General features: G+C 52.6%; 1 protein-coding gene across 4 annotated transcripts in view; it reads right to left on the bottom strand.

Moving 5' to 3' along the window:
- The window catches only part of OTUB2 (OTU deubiquitinase, ubiquitin aldehyde binding 2), a 33,309-nt gene that overhangs the window by 4,361 nt on the left and 4,446 nt on the right, over window positions 1-24,502 (bottom strand). For 2 of the 4 annotated variants that reach the window (XM_054530458.2, XM_054530459.2), the window contains exons 2-5: window positions 21,341-21,462; window positions 7,069-7,164; window positions 5,460-5,578; window positions 487-571 (exon numbers count right to left, since the gene is read on the bottom strand). In XM_054530458.2, the coding sequence (XP_054386433.1) occupies window positions 487-571; window positions 5,460-5,578; window positions 7,069-7,164; window positions 21,341-21,346 (306 nt within the window). In that variant the 5' untranslated portion in view covers window positions 21,347-21,462. Of the gene's footprint in view, window positions 1-486; window positions 572-5,459; window positions 5,579-7,068; window positions 7,165-18,009; window positions 18,244-21,340; window positions 21,463-24,502 lie in introns of those variants that run through there. The other 2 variants (XM_024231885.3, XM_054530461.2) reach the window with 2 other exon arrangements.

The following is a 24,502-nucleotide window of genomic DNA, read 5'->3' as shown; positions in this document are numbered from 1 at the left end:
GCCCTCCCTTTGCATTCTCCCTCCGCTCCCTCCCTTTGCCTGAAGCCCTCACGTGCATTTTCATTTGTAGATTCTCAGGGTGAGGTAAAAATCAGTCTGAGATTCTGCCTAAGCTAAGTAACCCAGGGTTAGCAAGACTTTGCGGTTTGTACACTAGCCCAGAGGCATGTCTAGGGAGCGGCAGTTGGGTCTCCCCGCCATGACTACCTGGGTTTGGATTCTCACGTGCACACTCAGAGTGGCAAGCGTCTGAGAGTCCTCGATCCCGCCCCTTCACTAATTGGATAGGGAGGCACGAGGTGGAGATGGCATAGGGTGAGGGAATAGGGTGAGGGCTCCCTGTGCCCACACACCCCCACAAGCAGGAAGCAACCCTCCGTCCTTCGCCAGCCAGGAGGAGCAGAGCTGTGGGCTGTGCAGGGGCTCCAGCCAGTGCCCGCTCCTGTCTGCTCTGCCAGAGTGGAAGCAGGGACCAGGAGAACTCACAGCATTGAAGAAGTTTCTGAACTTGTGCTCCTCAAAGCCAGCAGCCAGAAGGTCATTTGGGGTCTGCAGTACGCGTTCTTTGAACCTACAGAGGGGGTAGACTGAGTGTTTACAGGGAAACACAGCGAGAGTGCTGTGATTGGCAACTGTGCGTCCCCCTCTCAACCCACTGTGCCCACCAACCTCATCTCTAGTCCAGCCACAGAACCTCCTGCCCCTGCCCCCAACACACAGCCACATACACCGTGCACATCTCCACCCCGGCCCTGCCGGGCCCTGGTGGCTGAGCTGCATTGTGTGTGTGTGCATGGTGGAAAGACGACATGACAAGGGCGTGTGTGATTTTGCATCTTTTCCAACTCCCTACTCAGTGACCTCATGAGGGCAGCTTGACTCAATCATGATAATATTGAATACCGACACCACAGCAATTGGCTGACAACACACGCCAGGCCTCCCGCACGCCCACAGCCGGCTGTTAAGCATCTGCCAGCACCGAGTCACCCTTGGGGGCCTGCTCCACAGGCCCTTGCTCTGTGCATGCTGGGTTGTTCCTCTCTGCACCCACTGCAGGCCCCCTCATGGCACAGCCCCTTTCTGGGACCTGTCCTGGTGCCCTCAGCGGGTATGGCAAGAAACCCAGGCCTGGGCCTGGCCCTGGCTCCAGGACCTGGCTCCCAAGTTTAGTGACAGCAATGAGGTATGGAGGAAGGGCTGCCTCCCACAAGGACCAGGTGAGCGGCCCTGGGTGACCAGCTGGCAGGCGCAGAACACTAAGGCCACACCTAGTTCTCCAGCCCCTCACTTTCCCTGGGAACAGAGATGAGGCTCTGACAGCACCCAGGAGGCAGAAGGTTTCACAAGGGAATACAGAGGCCTGGGCCACCTCAGAAGTTGCTGTGCTCCGGGAAAGCCCGGTGCCTTGTAGGAGGACGGGGCGGTGAGGAGGGAGAAGGTGGTGGGTGTGGACGGGAAGCTGGTCTCCTAACTCAGAAGGAGGAGTGTTTGCCTAGATGCCGCTTGCCCCTGGCTGGTCCTGGCATATCTAACAGTCCTGCCTGGGCCAGGACTAGTTTGTCCTGATTGTGGGGTGAGGTGCCTGGATTGGAGGGATGGAGCCTGTGCTGGCTTCTAGCCGCAGTCCCCTCCAGCCCTGTCAAGTCCCCCTGTGGCTTTTGGCCATAGGCTCCACTTTGGCGCAAGTGTGGATGGTGATGACGCCTTGACTGCAGGGGTGCTGAGGGCGAACGGAGAGCTGCCTGGGAGGACGAGGCCTCCACTGCGGTGGTACCTGCTGCCTAGGTTTCCCCTCCTGGCCAGGGCAAGGATCTGATGGTTAGTGCTGGCTAACGCCTCTCGCTCAGGAGCCACCCTCATCAGCACCCCCTGTTCTGTCTTCAGCTGCGGCTAGGTGGCCCATGGCCAGAGTATTAGAAGCAGCTCCAGGAAGCAGCTGCAGTCCTCCAGGGCCGCTCCAAGGGCCCGCACCCTCTTCTAGCCACTCTGTCCCTGCATGGCCATGAAGTGCACTGCTCTGCTCCCAGCTCTCCTGCCCCCGCTCCCACCCCCAAACCTCTGCCTCATTCCACATTCATTCCTCGCCAGTGACTTGTGGGACCCTCTGTGCCAGGCACTGGGGGCACGGAGATAAGCAGCGTGCAGTCGTAGGCCCTGTCAGAAGGGGGTAAGCCCCCAGGCCAGGACATGCACCCCCGAGAGGCAAGCCAGGGATATGGAGAAGGATGGCGCTGGGGCTCGGAGGGGGTGCAAGTTCAGACTGCTGGGGCTGCACACAAGCCTGTGTGTGGGACCTCTGGCAAGTCATTTGACCTCTGTGAGGCTCTGTTTGCTCATCAGATGGGGTAGTAACAGTGGCTGCCCTCAAAGGAAGAGCGTGTTCTCCAAGCCTCTGGCACACAGAAGTACTTCGCATACTTCTAGAGCAAGTATGCAAGATCCAGGGCTGGAACGAGCATACTGCTGCAACACGCTTGCTCCAGCCCTGCAGCAGCACTGAGCAGAGAACAAGTGTCTGCCTGGGTGGCTCTGGGCTCACTGCACACAGGGAGACAGCAGGTTGTGGAGGATGCATGACGCTGACGCTAAGAGCTAGCACAGAACACCCCAGTCAGTGTTCCAAGTACTCACGAGTCAATCACTTAATGTCTGTGACAGGGCTATGGCCACTGTTCAACTGGGGGAAGGAGCTACAGAGGAGTGAGTGAAGCAACCTGCCTGGGGCCCAAGGAACCCACAGCCGGGTCAGAAGCAGGGCTACCTAGGCCTAGGCAGTGTCAGGCGGCATGTCATGCCTGCAAGCTCTGGTGTGTGTAGGATAAGTGAGTCCCTGTGCCTAGAACTCAGGGTGGGCAGGCAACGGGGCAGGAGAGGCAGGGGCCTGGTGTGGAGGGCGTTGGTGTCAGGGGTTTCCACTGCTCCTAGAGGTCAGGGGCATATTTCAAGCTTGGGAGTGACACGGTCTCGGTTTTTCTGTAAGAAGATGCAGGCTGAGGAGGGAGGACCGCCTGAGCCCAAGAGTTCGAGGCCAGCCTAGGCAACATAGCAAGACCCATCTCTTAAGAAAAAATAAAGAGAGAAAGAAAATGTTTAAAAAAAAAAAAGAAAAAATGCTGGTGGTCTCATGCAGCCTTTTGGTTTGACTTATCACCTGTGTGCCCCAGCCTGCCTGCTGAACGCCAGCCTCATACCTCCACTGCCCACCAGACACCCCCGCTCTATGGCTCCCGGACATTTCAGAAAGCATTGCAAAACACAGCTGCTGATCTTCCTTAGCCCTCCTTTGCAGCAAACGGCTTCTCCATCCTGCTGACTCTCAGGCCAAACCCCTGGGAGCCATTCTTGACTCTGCCATGTCCAACATGTGAGTCAGGCACGAATCCTGTCTTCGCCACCTTCACAGGTGTCTAGACCTGCCCACTTCTTGCCATGCCCACTGCATCCACCTGCTCATGCCACAGTCATCTCCCCTCTGGATCTCTCCCCGACCACATCTCCCTGGCTGTGTCTCTGCCCCTGTCTGTCCTGCACACAGCAGCCAGCAGGGCAGGTCCCCCGTGCTGCACAATCCCTCGGTGGCCCCCATGTCCTTCAGGCTGAAAGCCAAGGTCCTCAGAAAGGCCCAAGGCCCTATGTGCCCTGCCGCCCTTATCTTTCCAACCCTACTTGAAATTGCCAACCCCAGACCTTGCACTCCTCGGCCTCCTTCCTGCCTGATTTTTCCCACAATACTTAATCACCATCCGACGCCTCAAACGTGATACTCATGTACTGTCCATCTTCTCCCATTAGGACGCAAGCCCCACAAGGCAGGGATTTTGTCTTTCTTGTTCACTGCAGTATCCCCACAGCCTAGAGCAGGGTCTGAGCATGGCACCCGTGTGTGCTGACTGGAGTGGGGAGACAGGATGGAGTGAAGGTAAACAGAGCACGTGGGCTGGTGCAGAGAGAGATGCAGGTGCTGGGCTTGGCCAGCATCACCCACTGAGTCCTCACAATAGCACTCTGAAGTGTGTTATAATGTCCACCTTCCACAGGCATGAAAACAGGATCAGAGAGATCAGGTCACTTGCCCAAGGTCACACAGCAAGTAAGCAAGAGAGTGAGGTCTGACCTCAGAGCCCAGGGCTGCTGCATGGCACAACTCCAGGGGACACGGGTTGTGGGGAAATGAAGTTGGGGTCATAATCCCTGCACTGTGCTGTGCTGGTCCCCACAGGGCTGTGAGAAAGTTGGGGAGGGGAATGGATTGAGATAGCTGACTCTCCATCAAAAGGGGCTCTGCCAGTCTGTCACTGGCGAACTATCTGAACGGCTCAGCCAAGGAACAGATGGCTTAACTTCTGCCCTCTTTGAGATCATCTATATTTTGAACAGGAGATGATGGCCTTAACCTAGTAGTTCTCAACCAGATAGGGTCAATTTTTTTCCTCTGAAAGAGATTCTTGGCAGTGTCTGCAGGCAGTTTCGATTGTCATGACTTGGGGAGGGGGTTACTACTAGTATGTCATGGGTGGGGGCCAGGGATGCTGCTAATAGGCCTACAATGCGTAGGGCAGCCCCCACCATGAGCATGATCTGGCCCAAAACATCAGTCATGCCGCTGTTGAGAAACCTGCCTTAGCCAAAGAAGTGCTCTGTGACCCACTGCCCACCGTACTGTTTCCAGAGAGCATGTGGGTGCGGGTCTCAGATGAGGAGGGCCCATGGCCCTCACCAAAGCCTCTAAGGGCTCTGAGACCCCCAAAGGTTAAGAGCTAGGTGGGTCTCTTAGCTCCTTGCTCCTGAAAGCGTGGTTTGAGGCCCAGCAGCATCAGCATCTCCTGGGAGCCAGTGACAAAAGCAGTCCCCGCTCTGCCCTGCTCCCACTGAACAGGAATTCGGGTCCTAGCCAGGTCTCAGGGGTTTGTTTGTCTTTGCTTTTTTTTTTTCTTGCTATGGACTAGAGAACCAGGGGCCTTGTACAAACTTCAGGTATGAGAAGACCTGAACTAGCCGAGATGACAGGGGCAGCTCTGGACACAGACCTTCTCCAACATGAACCTCAGGGACAGGCCCAGCCAGCTGAATGCCTGAGTCACACACACTCCAAACCAACGTCAACAGGAATTATGCAGAACACCGGGGCAAAGCTTCTTTTTGTGTTTTCTTTTCAGAGTGGGTCACGAAGTACCTGCTCCGTGCGACTCACCTGGGCTGACCCAGGCCTGTGGTGGAAGCAGAGGCTGGAAAGCATCTGGGAGGTCACAGATTCCATCCTCCACCCCTTGGCTGCCCCCAACTCCACCACAGCGGGCAGCTGGGCCCCCCCCCAACATCAAACGCCTCTGCCAGGCAGCCCTTCAGCTCACTCTCTGGGTTAACCAGGCTGAGTGTAACAAAAACCTCCGAGAGACTTGGGGCTGACCTAGCACAGAGAACACAGCCTTGACAGCCCAAGGGGCCCCGGCACTCACTTGAAGATCTCCCTGCTCTTCCCCAGCAGGGACTCCAGGTAGGAATAGCCCAAGGCCCTGTAGAAGCAGTTCCCATCCCCTTTGGTCTTGCGGATGGCGGTGAACCTTTTGCTGAGTTCCTGAGGGGGACAGAAAGAAATGTGGGCATTTGCACCAACAATGGCTCTGTGTGGTTTGGGCACTGGAACTGGCCAGGTGCCCCCCATCTCTCCCAGGAAATGCCTGCTCCCTCCCTTCAGGCTGCTATCCCCTCAGCCTCCCACCCTCGTTCATTCCCCTGATATAAAAATACACTGCATTGTCCTGTGTGTCCGTCCCTGTCTCCAGGCAGCCTATAGTCCGGGAGGGAAGATGGATAATTAGACAGTGGCACTGTGAGGACAGAAGGAGTGCCCGGCTGGGTGCCACGGGGCACTGGCATGGCAGTGGATTTTGGAAGTTGGGGAAGCCTTCCTGGGGGAGCAGCACTGAGAATCGGGAGCTGGCAGAAGTGGGGGGTGGGGGGTTGCATGTGTGAGCAGGGGCTGGAGGGGTGGGCTCCAGCTCCACTCCTAGCAGTAAGTAGGTGTCCCTCTGAACTGGCCTGGAATCCCCTTTCCTGCCTCATGGGACTATAAGCAGCATTTTGACAGCAGAGGATGGTTTTCAAGGGGTCTTGGAGTTCCTGTTCCCCCCATAGCCATGAGAAGGCTCAGAGCGGACTTGGGCCCACCTGAGGCCAGTTGGCAGTGGGGAGGCAGGCACTCTCTGGAGCCCTTGGCTCATCTCCCAGGAGGGCTCTGGGGGACACAAAAGTCAGTGGGCTGCAGAGCCCAGCTCCTGCCCTGGAAGTGCCCCGCAGCAGCGTTCGGATCACATGATGCCCACACCACTACCCCTGGCTGCTGATGGACATCTGACCCAAGCTGGACCCATCAGAGTCTCTGAGGATAAGTACTGGGGCCCAGCAATGGTGCTGCGTGTCTGAGAGGAACTTGAAGGGAAGGGCCTGTGGGGCCAGTGCCAGAGCAAGCCTGTCCTGCAGCGAGAGGAAGTCTTGCAGAGTGCAGAGAGCGGCCGGGGCCTGCTGCCAGAGGGACAGAGTGGGCACCTGGCTCCTCCTGCCATCCACGGGTGAGTGCTCCATGAGCGATCCCTGCAGCCTTCCCACAAATCCCTTTAGCCTCACTGGAGTAAACTTTCCCTCCAAGAGGTCTCCCAGCACAGCAGTTATGAATGTGACTTGAGACTCGGCTGCTTGGGTTTAAATCCTAGCTTGGCCACTCATGAACTAAATGGCCACCACTTAATTTCTGTGCCTCAGTTTCCTCAGCTGTAAAATGGGGGTAATAAAAGTACTTACCTCACAGAGTTGTAATGAAGTCTTGGTGAGTCAATAAAACATTAGGATAGTGCTAAACTTTTCAACAAAAAAAATCCTTTTTTTTTTTTTTTTGGAATGAAAGGATTTATTGCTAAGGCAAATGTCCAACATCAAAATATCCTAGGAATCCTTTCATTTGCCCAGGAACCTGGCCCAAACTATCAGCCTTCAAAGAGGCATCACCATTACACTCCCAACTCCAGCCTGTTTAGTTTAGGATGCTCTTCTCCCTGCCCTCTGCCCCACCTCGATTTTCCTCCGGTAAATCCTGTTTTCAGGATGGTCCCGAAGAATGGATAGAATGTCACATTTTTCTGATATTAGGTTGAAAGATGTTTCACTCTGAAAGATAGGGAAGGAAGAAATGCTGTGACAATTTCAAAAGCAACAGATGGGACTCCCCGAGCTGGTGGCCTCTGAACTGCCGGTTACAGACAACAATGAATGAGACCTTCCCACCTTCTCATGCTGGGAGTATGTTACCAGCATCCTAGACGCCTGTTGGGATCACCGCATTTCCAGGACAGGGATAGTCAGGGTCGGGGCCATCGTGAAGAGATAGCCCTGGTTATAAGGAAATTCATCTTGTTACTGGAAGCCTGATTCATTTCACAGAATTTGTATCTCGAACCTAATGAATCTTCATGCTGGAGGATAAGGCCCTTTGTCTCCTTCCGTCCCTTCTCTCTCATTCATGCATTCATTCATTCTTTTATTCATCCAACAATTCCTGAACATCCACATGCCCAGCACTGTGTCACATGCTGGAAATACAGAAAGAAGGACGTCTAGCACTCCCTCACCCACAAGGCTCACAGTCTACAGGGAAAAACAATCAAGATAGGGGGTGATAAGGTCACCAGAAAAGGCCACACTGTGTGGCACTGGTACACGGAGATGCCAGAGAAGGTGTCAGAGATCTGGGCTCAGGGAGCACAGGGCAGGAGGGCATCCTCATGCACCACCTACCGGCGAAAGTTTATACTACAGCCCAGCTCTAGGTCTAGGTCAATTCCAACCCAGAAAGACAAGCCTCCTACAGGCAGGGTCTCTCCAGGCCCGAGAAGAAATTGGCGGACAGAGAGGAGGCAACTGCAAAAGGAGGCTTCGGGGTGAAGGAAACTGCAGGAGACACATTCTAGCAGCCAACTCCCCGTAGGCCTGGTCTCCACCTTGTGCTATCTTGTCAACAGGGCTCAAACAAGCTGGAGATGCATCTCTAGCCTCCAACCTACCCAGAGCCGCTTCGATTGCAGCATGAACATACTGTGAGAGACACGGTGTTAAAGCCACTTATAGTTTACAGCTTAAAATAAATGAGGCTGGCTCCTGCACACAACCCAGGGAGACCATTTTTATGCAATAGAGCACTGTGGATGGTCACTGTTAATTGGGGTTTTTGTAAATAGTAATCAAGTTTTCCATCCATGTATCACCATCATTGTTGACATGCAGTTGTAACTGGCCTTTTTCATGTCACACCAGCCACAGTGGCCTTCCCTGGTAGCCTCTCAGCCTCATCACTGACTAGATAATGATCTCAACCCAATACCATCCTGCTCAGAGAGGAGCCCTCTGATGCTACAAACCCCTTTCTCCACCTGAAGAAATCTATCCGGATTTTTGATGATTATCTTTTTCCAAAGCTCAGCATACAGAAGCAGAAAGTTGGGCCATGAGATTAGATAATGAGGCCTAAATGACTTTTGTTGCTCCTGTCTCCACATGGGACGGACTGCAAACTTCCATCTGGCCTGGATCCTGTGTCCAGTGTCAGGTCAGGGGAGAAGCTGGGACTGGGCAGGGGTGTTTTTAGGGGACCTGGAATGACAGCTTGTCATACTGTCTGCCATCTTGCATTCACCCAGGGCCTGGCACGGAGAAGGGGGTGAGATATTTTTCAAACAAATGAATAAAAGCTACCTCCTCCATGAAGCCTCCCTGATCTCCCCACCTCATCTGAGTCAGGCTTGGGCTCTCCCTTGAACTTACACTTTATTCCATTTCGCCCTTTCTGGTGGCACCAAACATGATCTCCCCCCAACATGGGGGATTCAGGGCAACTTCCCAGAAGATAGCTTAAGAATAGAGGATGAATTCATTGTCCTAAAGAACTGGATGGGCCAGGCACGGTGGCTCACGCTTGTAAAACCAGCACTTTGGGAGGCCGAGGCGGGTGGATCACAAGGTCGGGAGTTCAAGACCAGCCTGTCCAAGATGGCAAAAACTCGTCTCTACCAAAAATACAAAAAATTAGCTGGGCATGGTGGCACGTGCCTGTAATCCCAGCTATTCAGGTGGCTGAGGTAGAGAATTTCTTAAATTCGGAAGGCAGAGGTTGTAGTGAGCCAAGATCGCGCCACCACTCCCGCCTGGGTGACAGAGCGAGACTCTGTCTCAAAAAAAAAAAAGAAAAAAAAAGAACTGGATGAAGAATGTTTCCAAAAGAGGAAAGAGGAAACAGGGCATGCAAACACTTGGGGGGTGGGAAGAAAGGATTCTGGATTTTGCTTCTAGAAGCTTCCACTCTGTACCGACTCTTCTTTGTGAAACTAATCCAGCCCCAGTTTCCTTCCTTCCTTCTGCCCTGACCTCATAGCGTGGGCTGGCAAAGCAACAGGAAAACCATCAGGAGGAATCAGACAACACTTGGGGGCAAGGTGCCGAGGGCTCCTGTCTCATCAGCTGTGACCCGTTTCCTCCCCACTAATGGAATCCCACAACATGATGAAAAATGACTGGGTAAGTCACAACAATCCTACCTCTTTCCCATTCTCCTAGCCTCCCTTGCAGCTATGGGCAGCCAGGTAGCTGGAGTTGGCCAGCTGGACCCATGAAAAGTCTGCTAGGGACTTCTGGGGAAGCTTTTGGTTTTGGATAAAAGGAACAGAGATGGAATGTTCTACTCCTTCCCACCGTTAATGCAGATGCAATGTCTACAGCAGCCATCCTGCGAGCGTGAGGCTGAAAGTAAACATACAGAAGATGATCTGGCGATCTGCTACCCTAGGCCCAAGGGTATGAAGTGATAGCAGGTGCCATTATTGTGCAAATACTATGTGCTTGGCTCGGGGAGAGAGGCTGACACGTCCCCATTATCTCACTTAATCCTCATGACCACCTCCTGAGATGGGTATTATACCCATTCTACTGACGAGGTCAGGTGCCCTGTGCTAAGAAGTAATTTTAGGCAGATCTATCTGACTCTGAAGCCCATGAAAATTCTACCATGCCAAACTGCTAGGCAGGCAGAGCACAGAGGTCTTGAGGGACCAAGGAACGTTCCACGCAGGGCAGCCTAGGGCCTTCTTATCAACAGGCCAGGCCCCCACCTCCTGCCCCTGAGGCCTCCCCCAGGAAAGTTCTCCATCCAGCTCCTGATCCTGGGGGTTCAGTGTCCACAACAGCATTTTCTAGCCCAAGAGATGCTCATCACAGGTGGAACAGGACACGATTTACAGGCAATATCCAGACATGGTGGTAAAATACATCAGTGATATCTGGAAGGAAAGTGATTTGCCTTTCCACTTCCTTCAAGCCTTCTGATCGCATCAAGGAGAAAGACAGCCTCTAGCATACCTTGAACTTCTTTCTACTTTGCTAGTCTCTCTTCTCAAGAGTGGGCAGGCCTCTGACTCGGAGCTTAAAATCATTCCATTTTCATTTGTGTTTTTTCTTTTAACTTACACCAAGCCAGATTTATTGACTTCAAAGGCAAATTTATAAAAAGTTAACATGTTTTGGTCTATTCTAAATCATGAAAGATTGACATTACTAGCATAATAACAATTGCTAGTTGTACAATTAATTTGGCACTCATACTGCGTGCTAATAAGGCAAATATTCATAGGATTCTATACATTTCAGAATGAAAGCTCTCCCTCTGCTGCCTTGTGTGGATGGTAAGAGGACAAACAGGTAATACTGAAAAACAGGCGCACCTGCTCTGCCCAATTCGTTCCCACTCACGCACCCTCTGACTTCATTCCAAAGTCCCGTTATTTATCTAACAATTTGTTTATACTGTATAAAAGCCTTGTTGTTTACACAGACAGCTGACTAAAAATGATGGCTTGGGTCTTTTTAAATCATAGATCAAAAAGTAGAACAACTGTAGTTAATACTGCTTGTGCTTGGACTGCCCGAAACCAAAACCAAAATGGTGGAAGGAGGACACAAAATCAGCTACATTTCCTCTGCAGTGTCTGAGAAGGCAATCAATGGAGGAGTGGAATGGATTTAAGGAATTAATCTTCAACATGCAGACATAAGTACTTCAATGCAGAAAACTGCCATCAACAGTTAAAATGAGGAATATTTAAAGGTGGATTAGAAACGGGGGTGGCACCTATGCCAGGAAAGTCAAGTTAGGTTTCCACTTGCTCTATTAACATAAAATTTGCATTTTTGACAAATCTACTTCAGCTCTTTAAAAGAGCCAAGTTAAGGAAAAATATTACGTAGGGCCGGGCCCGGTGGCTCACCTCTAATCCCAGCACTTTGGGAGGCTGAGGCGGGCGGATCACGAGGTCAGGAGTTCAAGACCATCCTGGCCAACATGGCGAAACTCCGTCTCTACTAAAAATACAAAAATGAGCCTCTACTAAAAATACAAAAATGAGCCGGGTGTGGTGGTGGGCACCTGTAATCTCAGCTACTTGGGAGGCCGAGGCAGGAGACTCACTTGAACTCAGGCAGCAGAGGTTGCAGTGAGCCGTGACTGCACCACTGCACTCCAGCCTGGGCAACAGACTTCATTTCCAAAACAAAAAAAAGAAAATACTACACAGCAGTTTGGAGCCCTCTCAGCTGCTAAGAGCTGAGCTCACCACACCTTCAGGACACACTGTGGGCACCAGCCTCAGGAAGGAATTTTTTCAGGTTTTGTTCTCCTTCGTCCCTGATCCCTATTTCCATTCCTCCATCCCCCCATGCCCCTATAGGTAGTCTCTATGGCATGTCTTTCTAGATATATTTGCTTTTTATTATGATTATGGTAAAACATACATAACCAAAAATTTATTATTTTAACCATTTTTAAGTACACAGTTTAGTGGCCTTAAGTACATTCACACAACACTGCAGCCATCACCACCATCCATCCCAAAACTTTTAATCTTCCCAAACTGAAACTCCCATACCCATTTTTTTTCTTCCATGTACTTATGATGAATCTTTACTCATTAAACACTAACTCTCCATCCCCTTGCCCCCAGTCTCTGGCGACCACCTTTCTACTTTTCTGTCTCTAATGAAGTTGACTACTCTAGGTACCTCTTATAAATGAAATGCATTTGTCTTTTAAAAAATACAGACTTGTAAGTATGCGTGCATTTTAAGTTTGCATATTATTCTATAGATATTCTGGAGATTGTTTTCCCTTTGCTCCACACTATTTAAGAGCTACCCCTGCTTACAAATGTCTCGCAGGTGGGCTATTCCATCTGCAGGTGATGGAACCTTGGGCTACCTCCAGCGCACCAGTGGTCCCAGATGTAATTATTGGGGGACCTGGGGACAAGTGGATTCTCACTTTGGCCCTTCAAGTCCCCACCTGGCACCTCCAGAATGACCCAAGTCCGCCCAAGTTGGTCCCCTGCCACTCCCCACTAGCAGGGCTCTGGCCGCACCCCTGGCAAGACCAGAGACTCAAGCTCCCGGAAGAACCCCAGGCACACCCTCAATTTACTAGCCCATAAATCAGGCATGATGCTTGACCTGGCTGACTCTCATTTATAATTGCTTTTAAAACCATGGCTGAAAATTTCTAGGATGTTATGGAGAAAGGACAGGCCACATCTGACAATGTCCTGTCAGACCTAATTAGGCCACCTAAAAGGACTTTAGCCCTTTAATTGCTGGTTTGCAAATAGATGCTAATTAATTAAGTCAGATAGCACTGCAGCTTGGAAACAGATTTAGCAGCTTGCGTGGAGGAATATATTTCAAAGTGAGAAAAGGATGTTCTTTAATCACCGCCTTTCCCCAGTAACCCTGGGAACTAGCAGAAAGCGCTGGGACGTGGGCTTGGTGTTCAGACTGGCTTTGAGTCTTTGGTGGGAGCCAGCACTACATCTGTCTGCTGGTCCTTCCTCCTACATCCCTGGAATGCCGGCTGAGATTAAAGAGCTGGGATATAAAACTCCCACCATGATGCTGGAGAGGTTGCCCCTGATACCCCATCCCTAATCCATGTACCGAGCCCCACCTCCAAATTTAGGGAAAGTACGAGTCCCCACTTTCTTCTGGTTTTCCCTCCCAAGCCTCTGTATATACCTGAAACCTGCCCACATAACCCAAGGACTCCTCACGCAGCCTGCAGCCATGGGCCCAGCACTATGGACTGCTCCAGGGGCTGGAAGGAAATGTCCCTTCAGATGTGTACTCAGGGGTATGATATGTGACGTATGTACGCATGCAGTGCTCAACGTTGTTTTCTTTTTCTTTTTTTTTTGAGATGGGATCTCACTGTGTTGCCCAGGCTGGTCTCAAACTCCTGGGCTCAAGCAATCCTTCCGCCTTGGCCTCCCAAAATGCTGGGATTACAGGCGTGAGTGCCTGGCCGCAGAGGTTTTGTATTGATGAGATGAGCGATGATAAATGTTTGGAAGCCATGGATTTGGGGGCAGCCGAGTGCCCTGAGTTTCCTGTGGCTGCTGTAACAAGCGAGCACAAACTTAGTGTCTCAAAACAACACAAATTTATGATCTGACAGTGCTGGAGGCCACAAGTCTGAAAGGAGTGTTGCTGGCCTAAAGCAAGATGGCGACAGAGCGGCGTTCCTTCTGTGGGCTCTAGAGGAGAACCTGTTTTCTTGTCTTCGGTTTCTAGGGGCTCCCGGGTTTCCTGGCTTACGCACCGGCCCCCAACCCCACATCACTCTGCCTTGCTCTCATAAGGACACTTGTGATTACGTCATTGTGCCTACCTGGATAACTCAGGATCCTTAACTGAATCCCATCTGCCAAGTCCCTCTCGCCATGGTAACATAGTCACAGATTGTGGGGATTAGGACATGGACATCACTGGGGCCATTGCTCAGCCTGCTACATGTCCCTTCTCTGCTGCTCCACTAAGAAAAGTGACAAGACCCTGCACTGAGCCTTCGCCCCCTGGGTCAGTTATTGGCTGGCTTTGCAGAGACCCTGACCTGGGCCCGGGCCTTCTCTCTTATCATATGCCTGGACTCATACAGCATCCTCCAAACAGCCCTCAGATCTTCCTCTCCGGGCCTGACCTCTCCCTAGAGCTCTGACTCCACAGCCACTCCCGCTCAGAAGTCTGAGAACATTACTGAATTAGCGTGTCCCTGACTGCTCTCCTGCCCACCTCGCCCCCCACCCCCCACAGGCTTCTCCAGCTCCCCAGAATGCCCCTCCATCTAAGCAGAGCTCACGCCGAGACCCAGAAGTGCTTCTCCACTCCTCGCTCCCCGACCTCCCCATTGGTCCAAGCTGCCATCATCTCCCCCCAGGGAGGCTGCACCAACATCTGCCCAAGGACCTCCTGGCTTCCACTCCTGCCCCCATCCCAGCCCATTCTCCACAAGCAGCCAATACAAGCTGCTTAGCCAGCAAGGGCACGCCCTTCCCCCACGCTCTCCAATGGACTCCCTCACTTAGGCCAAGCCTCAATCTTTTGACAAAGACCTCCCAGGTCTGACCCCATGTGGCCCTCTCTCTGTTCCTTCACAAGACACACTCATTCTCACCCCAGGGCCTTTGCACGGCTGCTCCTTCAACCTGGATTCTTCCTCTGCCTTTCCCAAGATGCAGGTGGCGTCACCTCCTCAGAGAGGACTTCCCATGCCGCTCCCCATCCCTCTCACCTCTATTTCTTCATGGCATGATCTGATAGGGTCGCCTGTTTACCCACATGCTGCCCGGCTCCCTCCACTGGAATGCCAATTCCATGAGGGCAGGGACTTTGTCTGCCTGTGAGTGCTGGCTCCTCAGTGCCTGGCACACAGCCATGCTCCAGAAATGTAGACTGAGTGTTATGGGTTGAACTGTGTCGCCCCACCAAAATTCATATGTTGAATTCCTAATCCTTGGTACCTTAGAATGGGATCTTATTTGGAAATAGGGTTGTTGCAGATGTAATTAGCTGAGATGAGGTCATACTGGAGTAGGGTGGGTCACTAATCCAATATGACTGGTGTCCTTATAAAAAGAGGAAATTAGGACACAGACCGGCATACAGGAAGCGCACCACGTGAAGATCAGAGTTCTGCAACCACAAGCCAAGGAGCTACCAGAAGCTTGGAGGGAGGCCTGGAACAGAACCTTCCCTAGTGCCTTCAGAGGGAGCATGGCCCTGCTGACACCTTGATCTTGAGCTTCCAGCCTCCAGCACTGTAAGAATCCATTTCTGTTGCTCTACACCAGTTTGTGGTACTTTGTTAGGGCAGCCTGGGAAGCTCACACACTGCATGAATGAATAGACAGACGCATGCATGGGACTAGCCAGGCTCTGACTCCAGCCTGGCTACCTCCAACCCTGTGTCCACTTCATCGTCAGAGAGATCGTCCAAGTCAACTATCTCTTACTTGTCAAAATTATGTTATGGTTTCCCCCTCATTGGTGGAATAAAACCCAAACCCCACAGCATAGCAAGTGAGGCCCTGCACAGAACATCCTGACCCCACCGAATTTTCTAGACTCAATTTCCCTGCCTCCCTCAATCTCCTTGCATCTTCAGAGGCTGTTTACCTTTGCCAAAATCCCCCATTCTTGACCATGCTTCAAGGCCTGATAGCCCACTGTCCCCCCGCACCCGCCAAAAGGAATGTGCCCTTCCCAAATCCTTCTTGAACACTCATATACATCCTTCAACTCAGCTCAAAAGACCTCCCCCAGCTCAAAAGACCTCCTCTGCAGAACCTTCCAACACCCCCACTCTCTCAGAGCATACTGACCTCTCGCTGTGTTCCCAATGTCCTTAGGCCTCTTAGGCCATGACCTGTAGCTCAGACACTGCTTGTGTCCAGCTGTCTTGGCCAGCAGGCAGTGAGCTCCTAGAGCGGGCAGGCACCTTGTCTTTCTCATCAGTGTCACAGTGCCCAGCACAGGCCTGACAAAGGCGCCCACTGGGGGCCTGTTTGACAAATAACAGAACAAAGCACAATAGGACCCTGTGGTTTTCCTGCTTATGTCTGACTCATTCATTCGTCAAACATGAAATGCACCTTGAGTGCATGAGACCCCTAGCTATTTGCAGTCCCTGCCAGAGGCCTGGTCCTTGTCTCACCCCTACCTTCCCAAGTGTCTTTGTGTCTTCCACGGGGGGCCCTTCCTCAAGCTTAGCCGAGTGATGTAGAAACAGGAAAGCAAAGAAGATGCTATATTTCCAAGGATATTCCTTCTGTCACCACCATCCACATAGTGCAGGTTCAACATAAAAACCCACCATGCAGCACAGGGCCCAGTATGGTCCCTGCATGCAGTAGGTGCTCAATAAATGCCATGTGAAGGGAAGGGAAAAGACCCTGCATGGCCTCCACCCCTGTGATTACCAGACAGACGTCCTATTTTAGTGGGTTAACCACTTCATCCATCGCCAAGGCACCCAAGCCCCTGGTGAGGGGTGAGGGCTTTGGACCCCCATCTGCCATCTAACTTCCAGTCTCCTGAGTCAGGGCAGATAGGGGGCAGAGTGAGCGGCCTCACTGCATGGCACAAAGAGCAGCTACCGCCTCTGCTGTGCACTCAGCTGCTGAGTGGTGGCCAGAGGGCATGCCAGCCTCCAGCTCCTGGGTGGCTAAGTCCATCATTACCCCAGCTCCACCACTCCCTGGTGGGTGATGCAGAAACACCTGGGATGTCTTCCGGGAGCAGCTCAACCAGGTAAACCCTTAGGCACCAAGTGGAAGCAGGAAGCTGGTGCTTCCAGATGCTCCAGAGGCCCCCAGCTACGCCCCAAGCAGCAGGCTGGCTTGGCAAGGACAGTCCCAGCTCAAGTGCCCTGGCTGCCTATGCCACACCCAGATCGTGCCAGGCCATGACCAGGCTTTGACCCATGCCCCAGCCTGGCAGCATCCTGCCGTGGTGACCCATTTTCCTGCCCAGTCATAGGAGAGAGGAGGCTAAGCTTGAAGAACCGGGCATCTGTGCACACCCATTTCCAAGACTCTGTTGTCACAGGAAAAGCTCCAGCTAATCATCTCACATGGTTCCCGTGACACAGATGTGCAAAACGGTGCTGAGGGGGAGAGCGGACCAACCAAAGCCTCTTCGCTTTCCAACAGGTGGAAGTGAGACTTGAACCTGGGTCTGTGTGGCCCCAACTCAAGCCACCCAGCCCTCACTCCATAGGCTCCCCCTGCTCAGGGTTGAAGGGTCTTAGGCAGCCATCCTACCCAGTCCCCTGCAGGATGCCTGACCCCAGGGCAACCTGGAAGGTGAGCTGATGTAACACAAAGAGCACTGAACTGAGAGTCCAGAGGCCTGGATTCAAGTCCCAGGTCCACCACAATCAGTACCAGTCCTTCCCTGTCTGGCTTCAGTTTCCCCACCTGCCCAAACCCAGGGTTAGCCTGGCTCAAAGGGTCTCTGGGCCCCGTTCTGCGCAGACAAGACTCTCCATCAGGGATTCCTGAGTATTTTCTTTTCCCCGACCCCTAACTCATGCGCCTCACAACTTGAGGCATCCTCTCTACGTGGGTCCTGACTCCAAAGATGGAGACGGTCTAGTCGCCCGCGGGGACAGACGACCTGGCCCCCCGCGCAACCCCTAGATCCCCTCGTGGGGTTGAGGCAGGGGCCAGGAGGTCTTTGACGGCCGAGCCGTCGGTTGGGTGGGGCCGTGGACTGCTGACTGGGGGGCTACTTAACAAAGAGGAGGCGACCCGTAGCGCTGCAGCCTCCCTGTCCCTGCTTCCGTCGAGGGCGCCCACCCAGCGCCGTCGAGGCGGCGCCCCGGGCCACCTGGGGTGGACACGCTGGGGGCTGGGGCTCGGGGCCGAGCTGGACCTCCTCAGCTGCACGTCCACGGGGTACGGGGGGCGCGACCTGGCCCTCAGTATCCGTCCGGACTCCGTATTTCAGGGGGTCGGAACGCGGCGGGGGCGGGCTGGGGGCTGAGCCTCGCGTCCGACCCCCGTCCCGCGGGTGCACCCGCTCCGGCAGCGACCCCGCCCACCGCGCCCCCTGCCCGCTCCCCATTCGCGATCCCCCACGATCACTGACCATAGTGACCGGAGCCGCCAGGCCAGGTCCCGCCCCAGCGAGGAGCGATCCGGTGCGGGAATGCCGCGGGAGGTGCGGGCGGGCTCCGCCGCTGGTTCGGTGGCGGGGACCTCGAGGGCGTGGGGGCGGCGGAGAATACACCCGACCGCTCCGCAAACCAAAGGTTAGACCTCCACTGTGTCCCAGCAAGACACACGCCCCGCGATTGACGTCTCAGGCGGGCAATCAGGAGCCGGGACCTAGGACGTCATAGAAAGTGGGTGGGACTTCACGCGCCTTCAGCCTATGCTTTAGGGCCCATTTGACAGGATGCCTCCCCCTTTTAAAGACACAGAAAGCTTTTAACTAGCAGAGGAGTTAGCTCAACCCAGAAGGACAGGTCCTCATTTGTAAAGGCTAAAGGGTTTTTGCGCAAACCTCAAATTGGAGTCTTCTGAAGGATTAGCTGGCCGTCATTAATTCATAAACAAGGTCACATAAGTATAGTTTGCACAAGATCAGAGGATAGGCGCTTAGGGAACACGTGTCCAATAACATTAAGTATGGCTTCTATATAATATTTTACCCTCTTCCAACTCATGAATCAGTAGGTTGCCACGCACCCAGTTAATGTTTGTTGAATGAATGAATGTCCAGGATCGTTGACTCTGTGGCTCTGGAATTGTAGGGATATCCGTGAACCAGGTCTAGATGACTCATCTTGCCTACAAGCTCATTATTAATGGACATCAAAATAGGAATATTTATCATTCAAAGATTCATTCACCAGCCCTTGAGTCCTGGAGGAGCTGCTTGGGTATGGGAGGGAGAGTTTGTAGGGGAGGGGGGCTCAGTGCATTGCATGCATCCACTTCACAAAATTAAGATTTCCAGGAGCGTGTATTGAGCAATTCCCCTTCCTGCTGCTGCCCCCCGCCCCCGCCCCCCGTGCCCCACTCTTACTGATGTGGGGCATACAGACATCTGAGTCTTCCAAGCATGTATCATGTCCTGGGTAGGGAGTGTGAGGTCAATGGAGGCTCAAGGAGCAGTAACAATAGCAGGTAATTTTTTACAGTTACTCATACAGTTATGCAGAACACCTACTACATATCAGGCGCTATCCTGAACTCTCCACATATACAGAATTATCTTACTTAATTTCCTCACAACTGGTTTATGGGGGTAGGTCCTGTTATTATTATCCCTATTTCATAGATGAGGAAACATGTACAGAGAGTTTAAGTTCCTTGCCTAAGTCACATAGCGCTCAAGTGGGATTCAGTCCCAGGCAGTGTGACTCCAGAGCTGGTTTCGAATTCACTCTGCACGTGACTACAGGGGCTGTGTTACCTGCCCCCGCCCCTGACCCCCATTTGTTTTCAGGCGGTTTCTTTTTTTTTTTTTTTTTTTTTACCGCCAAGGAAGCCAGAGAGGTGACAGGAGCAGCCCAGTGCTGCTGAGCTAAGAAGTGGCCTGGCTGGGCTGGATCCCCGGACTCCTGACTCCCCAGCCAGTGCTCATTCCAAGGAGTGTTAGCTTCCCTCTGTGGAGGAATGACTGAGCCAGGTTCCATGGCATCTGGGTGAGAGGTATGGGTGAAGAGTCTTTTCAGCCAAGGCTTTGATGAGCCCTCAAGTTCGGCTGCACTAAGCCCCGACTCCTGGGCCCACTCTCTGCCCTTCCTCAGGCCCCAGCAGTTCCAAACCAAGCCAGCACGGGAGTGTGGGAGGAGCACTGGGCTGGAGTCCATGAGGAATTCTGGGCCCCTGGGCTCTGCCACTCTCTGCTGTGTGACCCCAGGCAATGCCCAGGCCCTCTCTGGTCTTCTGGTTCCTCACTCAGTGAGAGGGTTGGACAATCTGGGTGGTTAAAAATGTTTTGTTTTGTTTTGTTTTAATATTTGTAGTAACAAAGGCTTTAAACACACACACACACACAATCTTACAAGAATCTCAGTGTATGCGTAACAGAATATTTCCTCAAATTTAGCTCAATTAGCAGGGAAAATGTAATTTCCTTAGTCTAACTAATCAAGATTCCTCGTAAGCTCTCTAAAGCCTGATTAGAAGGAAAAAAGTGGCAGAAGGGTTCAGTGGATTTTCAAGCTGGGTCTGCATCGAAAATGCGGACAGCGTCGTTAGGGGCTGCGCATGGCAGGGGATCCATGTGTTCTGTCTGGAATGAATTTGCTCCATCTTTCCTGCACCCCTTCTCCCTGTTGTCCAGGTGTCTGGGTGGAGGGGTCGGGGAATGGCAGCTGGGGCTTCACAAGTCCAGAGAAGCAGGAGGCTTTGGTTGTCCTGTCTTCCAGCAAAGGACCTGCGTACCTGGGTACTGGATGCCCCAGATTTGAGGGCTGGGTTCTGCTGCCCATGCCACTCACGATCTGGCCCTTCTCAGCCTGGTCAGACCCAGAGAGCTCTCCCGGGTTGATGTCATCCCACTCTCTGCAATGGAGCCCCAGCCCACTTTTCTCACCTTCTCTCCCTGACTTCCCCACTTGTCCAATAATACATGAGCTTACAGGGATGGCTTTGAGGGCCTGGAAACTTCCTTGTGCCTTCACACCTCTCTGTGCCTTTGCTCCTCCTGGAATGCCCACTTGTCAAATACCACTTGTCCTTCAAATCCTGGGTCCTTGTCCATGAGGCCTTCCCGGATTGCCCAGATGGTCATGAACCCCTTTGAATTTCCCCACCATGTCTGTCCTCCTTTGGTGTTGATCCCTTGCTATTGGGATTTGGAGGGAGCAGGAGGCCATGGTAATTATGAGTGTGGGCAGCGAAGTCAAGTATGTTCATGTCACCCTTCCCATGGCATTACTCCTTGAGCAAGTCATACCTCTCTGGGCCTCGGTTACCTCATCTGTAAAGTGGGAGTGTTCATTCCTATCTCAAAGATTACATGAGATGATCGTGAAAAGCACTAACATTGTACTTGGCATTCAGTAAGTGCCTAATAAATGTGGGCTTTGCTTGGTGGCTATTCGGGGCCTGAGTCTCCTTCCTCCTGGTGTGACTAAGCCTAAAGGGGACAAGGTCATCATGAGGCCTGAGACTCGCGGCTTCTGTTAGCTGGTATAGATTTGCATGTGACAGGGAGGAGCCCCACCAAGGATGGTGTCTGGGTGCCTGAAAAGGGGGTTGTCTGCCGTTTCCCTAGATCAATGGAATGAAGCTATGATGGAGGCATTTCAGGCAGCCACACCCATGCTGGCAAGAGCGGCCATTTTCCTGATGCTGGTTACACTGTGCTATTTTATTCACTTGACAACGCCTTCCCCACCCTGCCAGCTGCGGGAAGGGTGCTTGGTAGGAACACCAGGCCCCCAGGATGTAAAGCACTTCACCTCCATGCAGAGTGCAGGCTCGACTCAGACTTTGAGTTTCCTCTGCTGAGTGTCAGCACTCTCCTCCTGCAACCTTGAGCTGGAAAACTTGTTGAGATACACATTCAGGTGTTGTTTCACTGCTGGGAAAGATCAAAAAGAAGAAGAGCTAGAATTAGCCCTCCCCTCACTCCTCCCTTGCCCCAGTCCCAGGGAGCAGAGCTGGGTGTTGGCCCTGGAGCCAGTGGCTGTCCTGGCTCCCACCCCCAAGGGCAAAGGTGAGAAAGAGGCTTTTGTTTTTGAGAAAAGAGGATCTTTCTAGGAAGAACAGTGGGATTGGGGGGATTAGGGAATGAGGAGGTGGATCTGGCTGAGTAGGGAGAAGTTTCTGGAATCCAGGAAGGGTAGAAGCAGGTGTCTTAGGACAGAGGAGACTCGTAGTGCAGTACAGTGAATCCTCACTCACAATTCACTTGTTAGATCCTGAGAGGACAAGCCTGTATTGCGTAAGGGAACTCAGGCCCCTGGCCTGGCGGAGACTCCTTTGTCCTTCCCTTAGGAGCATGTTTTGGGTGAGGGGTGTAGCAACAAGGCAAAAGGCATTCATTCAACATTCCACAAAGAGTTACTGGACATCAACTATGTGCCAGGCACCCACTGCACATCACTGCATGAAACTGACGAAAGTCGCTGCTGTCACTCAGCCTACATCCTCCTGGGGAAATAACCTCCAATTGTTCTGCACTAAGTTGCCCCAGACTATGCCACCCCAATGGGGTTGGGGGTGAAGATGGGGAGGAAGTTCCCCCAAATAACTGAGAGCTAATTTTCCACCAGCCCAGGGATACAGGATATACAGTGAGTTGGTTTTTGAGAGGAGAAACAAAAGAACTGTGGGATTTCTTGAACCCCCAGAGAGGGCCCTGAGGAGGCATGAATGGCTTTTCAAGTGTGAGGCAAGAAAATCGGGAGGAGAAGCCATTTTATAAGGCTGGGTTAGGACCATGGCATAACCCCCTCTTCAGTTTACACACAGGCCCAGGAGGGTAATAGATGGGCCCGTTTTCCAGCCATTCACCCCTTTGTGGGTTCCCCAGGGCCTGGGTTTTGAAAGCTAGCGTTTTTCAGCTCACATGGCAAATGCTTGTAACCCGTCCAGCCTCCTGGGCTGGGCAGGAAACCATCTCTAGTTTCTATGGGAGAAGGTGCATTTGCTGTGGTTTTCAGAAAGGCCAAGACCAGTAGCAGGAGGTCCCCAGGCTTGGAGAAAGCTGCCTGTTCCTGCCCTGTCCTCGCTCCCTGTGGTAGGCACAGAGAGCCCAGCTCCCAAAGGCAGCTGGAACACATTCTAGCGATGAGACCTTGGGAAGATTATGTGACCTCTGTGATAAGTAGCCTCTAAATGGTTCCCAGTGACTACCCACCCCCTCTATCTCCTGTGTTCAAGCCCTTGGGTAATCTCTTCCTTTGAGTGTGGGCTGGACCTGGTGGCTTGCTTCTAACCAATACAGCACAGCAAAGTGATGGGCTGTTATTTCTGAGATTAGGATTCCCAAACCCTGTGGCTTCCAGCTTGCTGGCTCACCCTCACTCCCTCAATTGCTATGTTAGGAACTGCTCTGTGGAAAGATCCACAGGGCCAGGAGCTGAGGGAGACCCCCCCACCAACAGCTGGCAAAGAACTGAGGCCTTCAGTCAAACAGCCAGGGAGGAACCTCATCTGCCAATGGCTGTGTGAGTGAAATTGGGAGCTGATTCTCCCTGGTCGATCCTTCAGGTGAGACTGCAGCCCTGGCTAACAGTTTGATCAAAGCCTCTGGAAAGACCCAGAGCCAAAGGACCCTTCTCAGCCATGACCAGATCCCTGGCGCATAGGAATAAGATAATAAATGGTCATTGTTTTGCTAAGCTTTGGGATAATTTGTTAGGCAGCATTAGATGACTAACACAGCCTCTCTTGTTCCCAGCCTCAGTCTGTTCCTCTATGGCACGGGTTAATGATACATCTCTGGGTGATTGTGTGGATGGACACAGCCTTGGGGATGGGGACACCTCCCCAAGCTCCCACTGGAGGCAGAGTAGATATTCTACAGCACATTCCTCCTCACTGCTCTAGTTGCACAAATCAATGTCTAATTGCAAATTATGGCAAGTGCTGGGGAAGAAGAGAACAGGGAGCTGTAGAGCAGATGAGCAAGGGCCTGGCCTGTCTAGCGGGGAGGGGAGGCTTCTCAGAGGAGGTGAGTTTTGAGCTGAGGTCTAAGGATGAGTTGGAAGAGGCTTCATTTGTCCTCTTCCCTGTCCCCACCCTGATAGTCTCTTCCTTAGCACTTCGCTATTTCCCATCCTAGCATTTCTCACAGTTCGTGATTATTCCCATGTATCTGTCCACCTGTTAGATAATAAGCTCCAAGAGGGCAAGAACTAGGTCACCACAGTACACTGAGTACCTAGCACAGTGCCAGGCACATAGCAGGCACTCAGGAAAAATGCCCTGAATAAATGAGTGGGAGTAGGCAAGGGCTAAAGGGACAACACTACAGTTAGCTAGGACAACATCAGTGAACCTCCTGAAGAGGAGCCTGGTGAATTCTAGCAACTGGGAGGGGCCGGTCTGGCTGAGCACAGGAATAAAGGGGGAAAGTGAGTGCTTCGTATCAGGCTGGAGAGGTGGCCAGGGCCATGCAGGCTTTGCAGGCAACTGTAAAATGGATTGACACGTGGGCAACAGGGAGCATGGAAGGGGCAAGGGCGAGGGTAGGCATGACCAAATTTGTTTCTTTGAGGGATTGCTGGGGCTGCTGTGAGGAGAATGGGTTTGGGAGAGCAAGAGTGGAAGCAGAAAACCAGGAAGGAGTCTGCTGTAGTGGTCCAGGCCAGAGATGGGCGTGGCCAGGTCCAGGTGGGGCACAGAGATGAGGAAAAGTGGAAAAGGGTCCAAGAGCAGGAGGGGACATGGACAGGGCTTGGTGGTGGGCTGGATGTGGAGCTGCAGGAGAGTGGGGGCCCGCCTGGCTGGCTGGATGGGGCAACTGGACACCAGCGCAGCTCAGCCTCCATTAGACGGAGCAGAGCTCAGTGCCTGAGGGAATTCCCCAAATAACATCTCCCAGGACATAAAAAATGGAAAAGTTCGACGCTTCGCGATTTCGAGAAATGCTCCAGGTCCCTGGAGAGCAAAGC

Source organism: Pongo abelii, chromosome 15 (genome assembly GCF_028885655.2).
Source record: "Pongo abelii isolate AG06213 chromosome 15, NHGRI_mPonAbe1-v2.0_pri, whole genome shotgun sequence".
In the NCBI taxonomy this organism is placed as follows: Eukaryota; Metazoa; Chordata; class Mammalia; order Primates; family Hominidae; genus Pongo; species Pongo abelii.
Note: the sequence above shows the minus strand (reverse complement) of the source record. Positions and strands in the feature narration are given on the sequence as shown.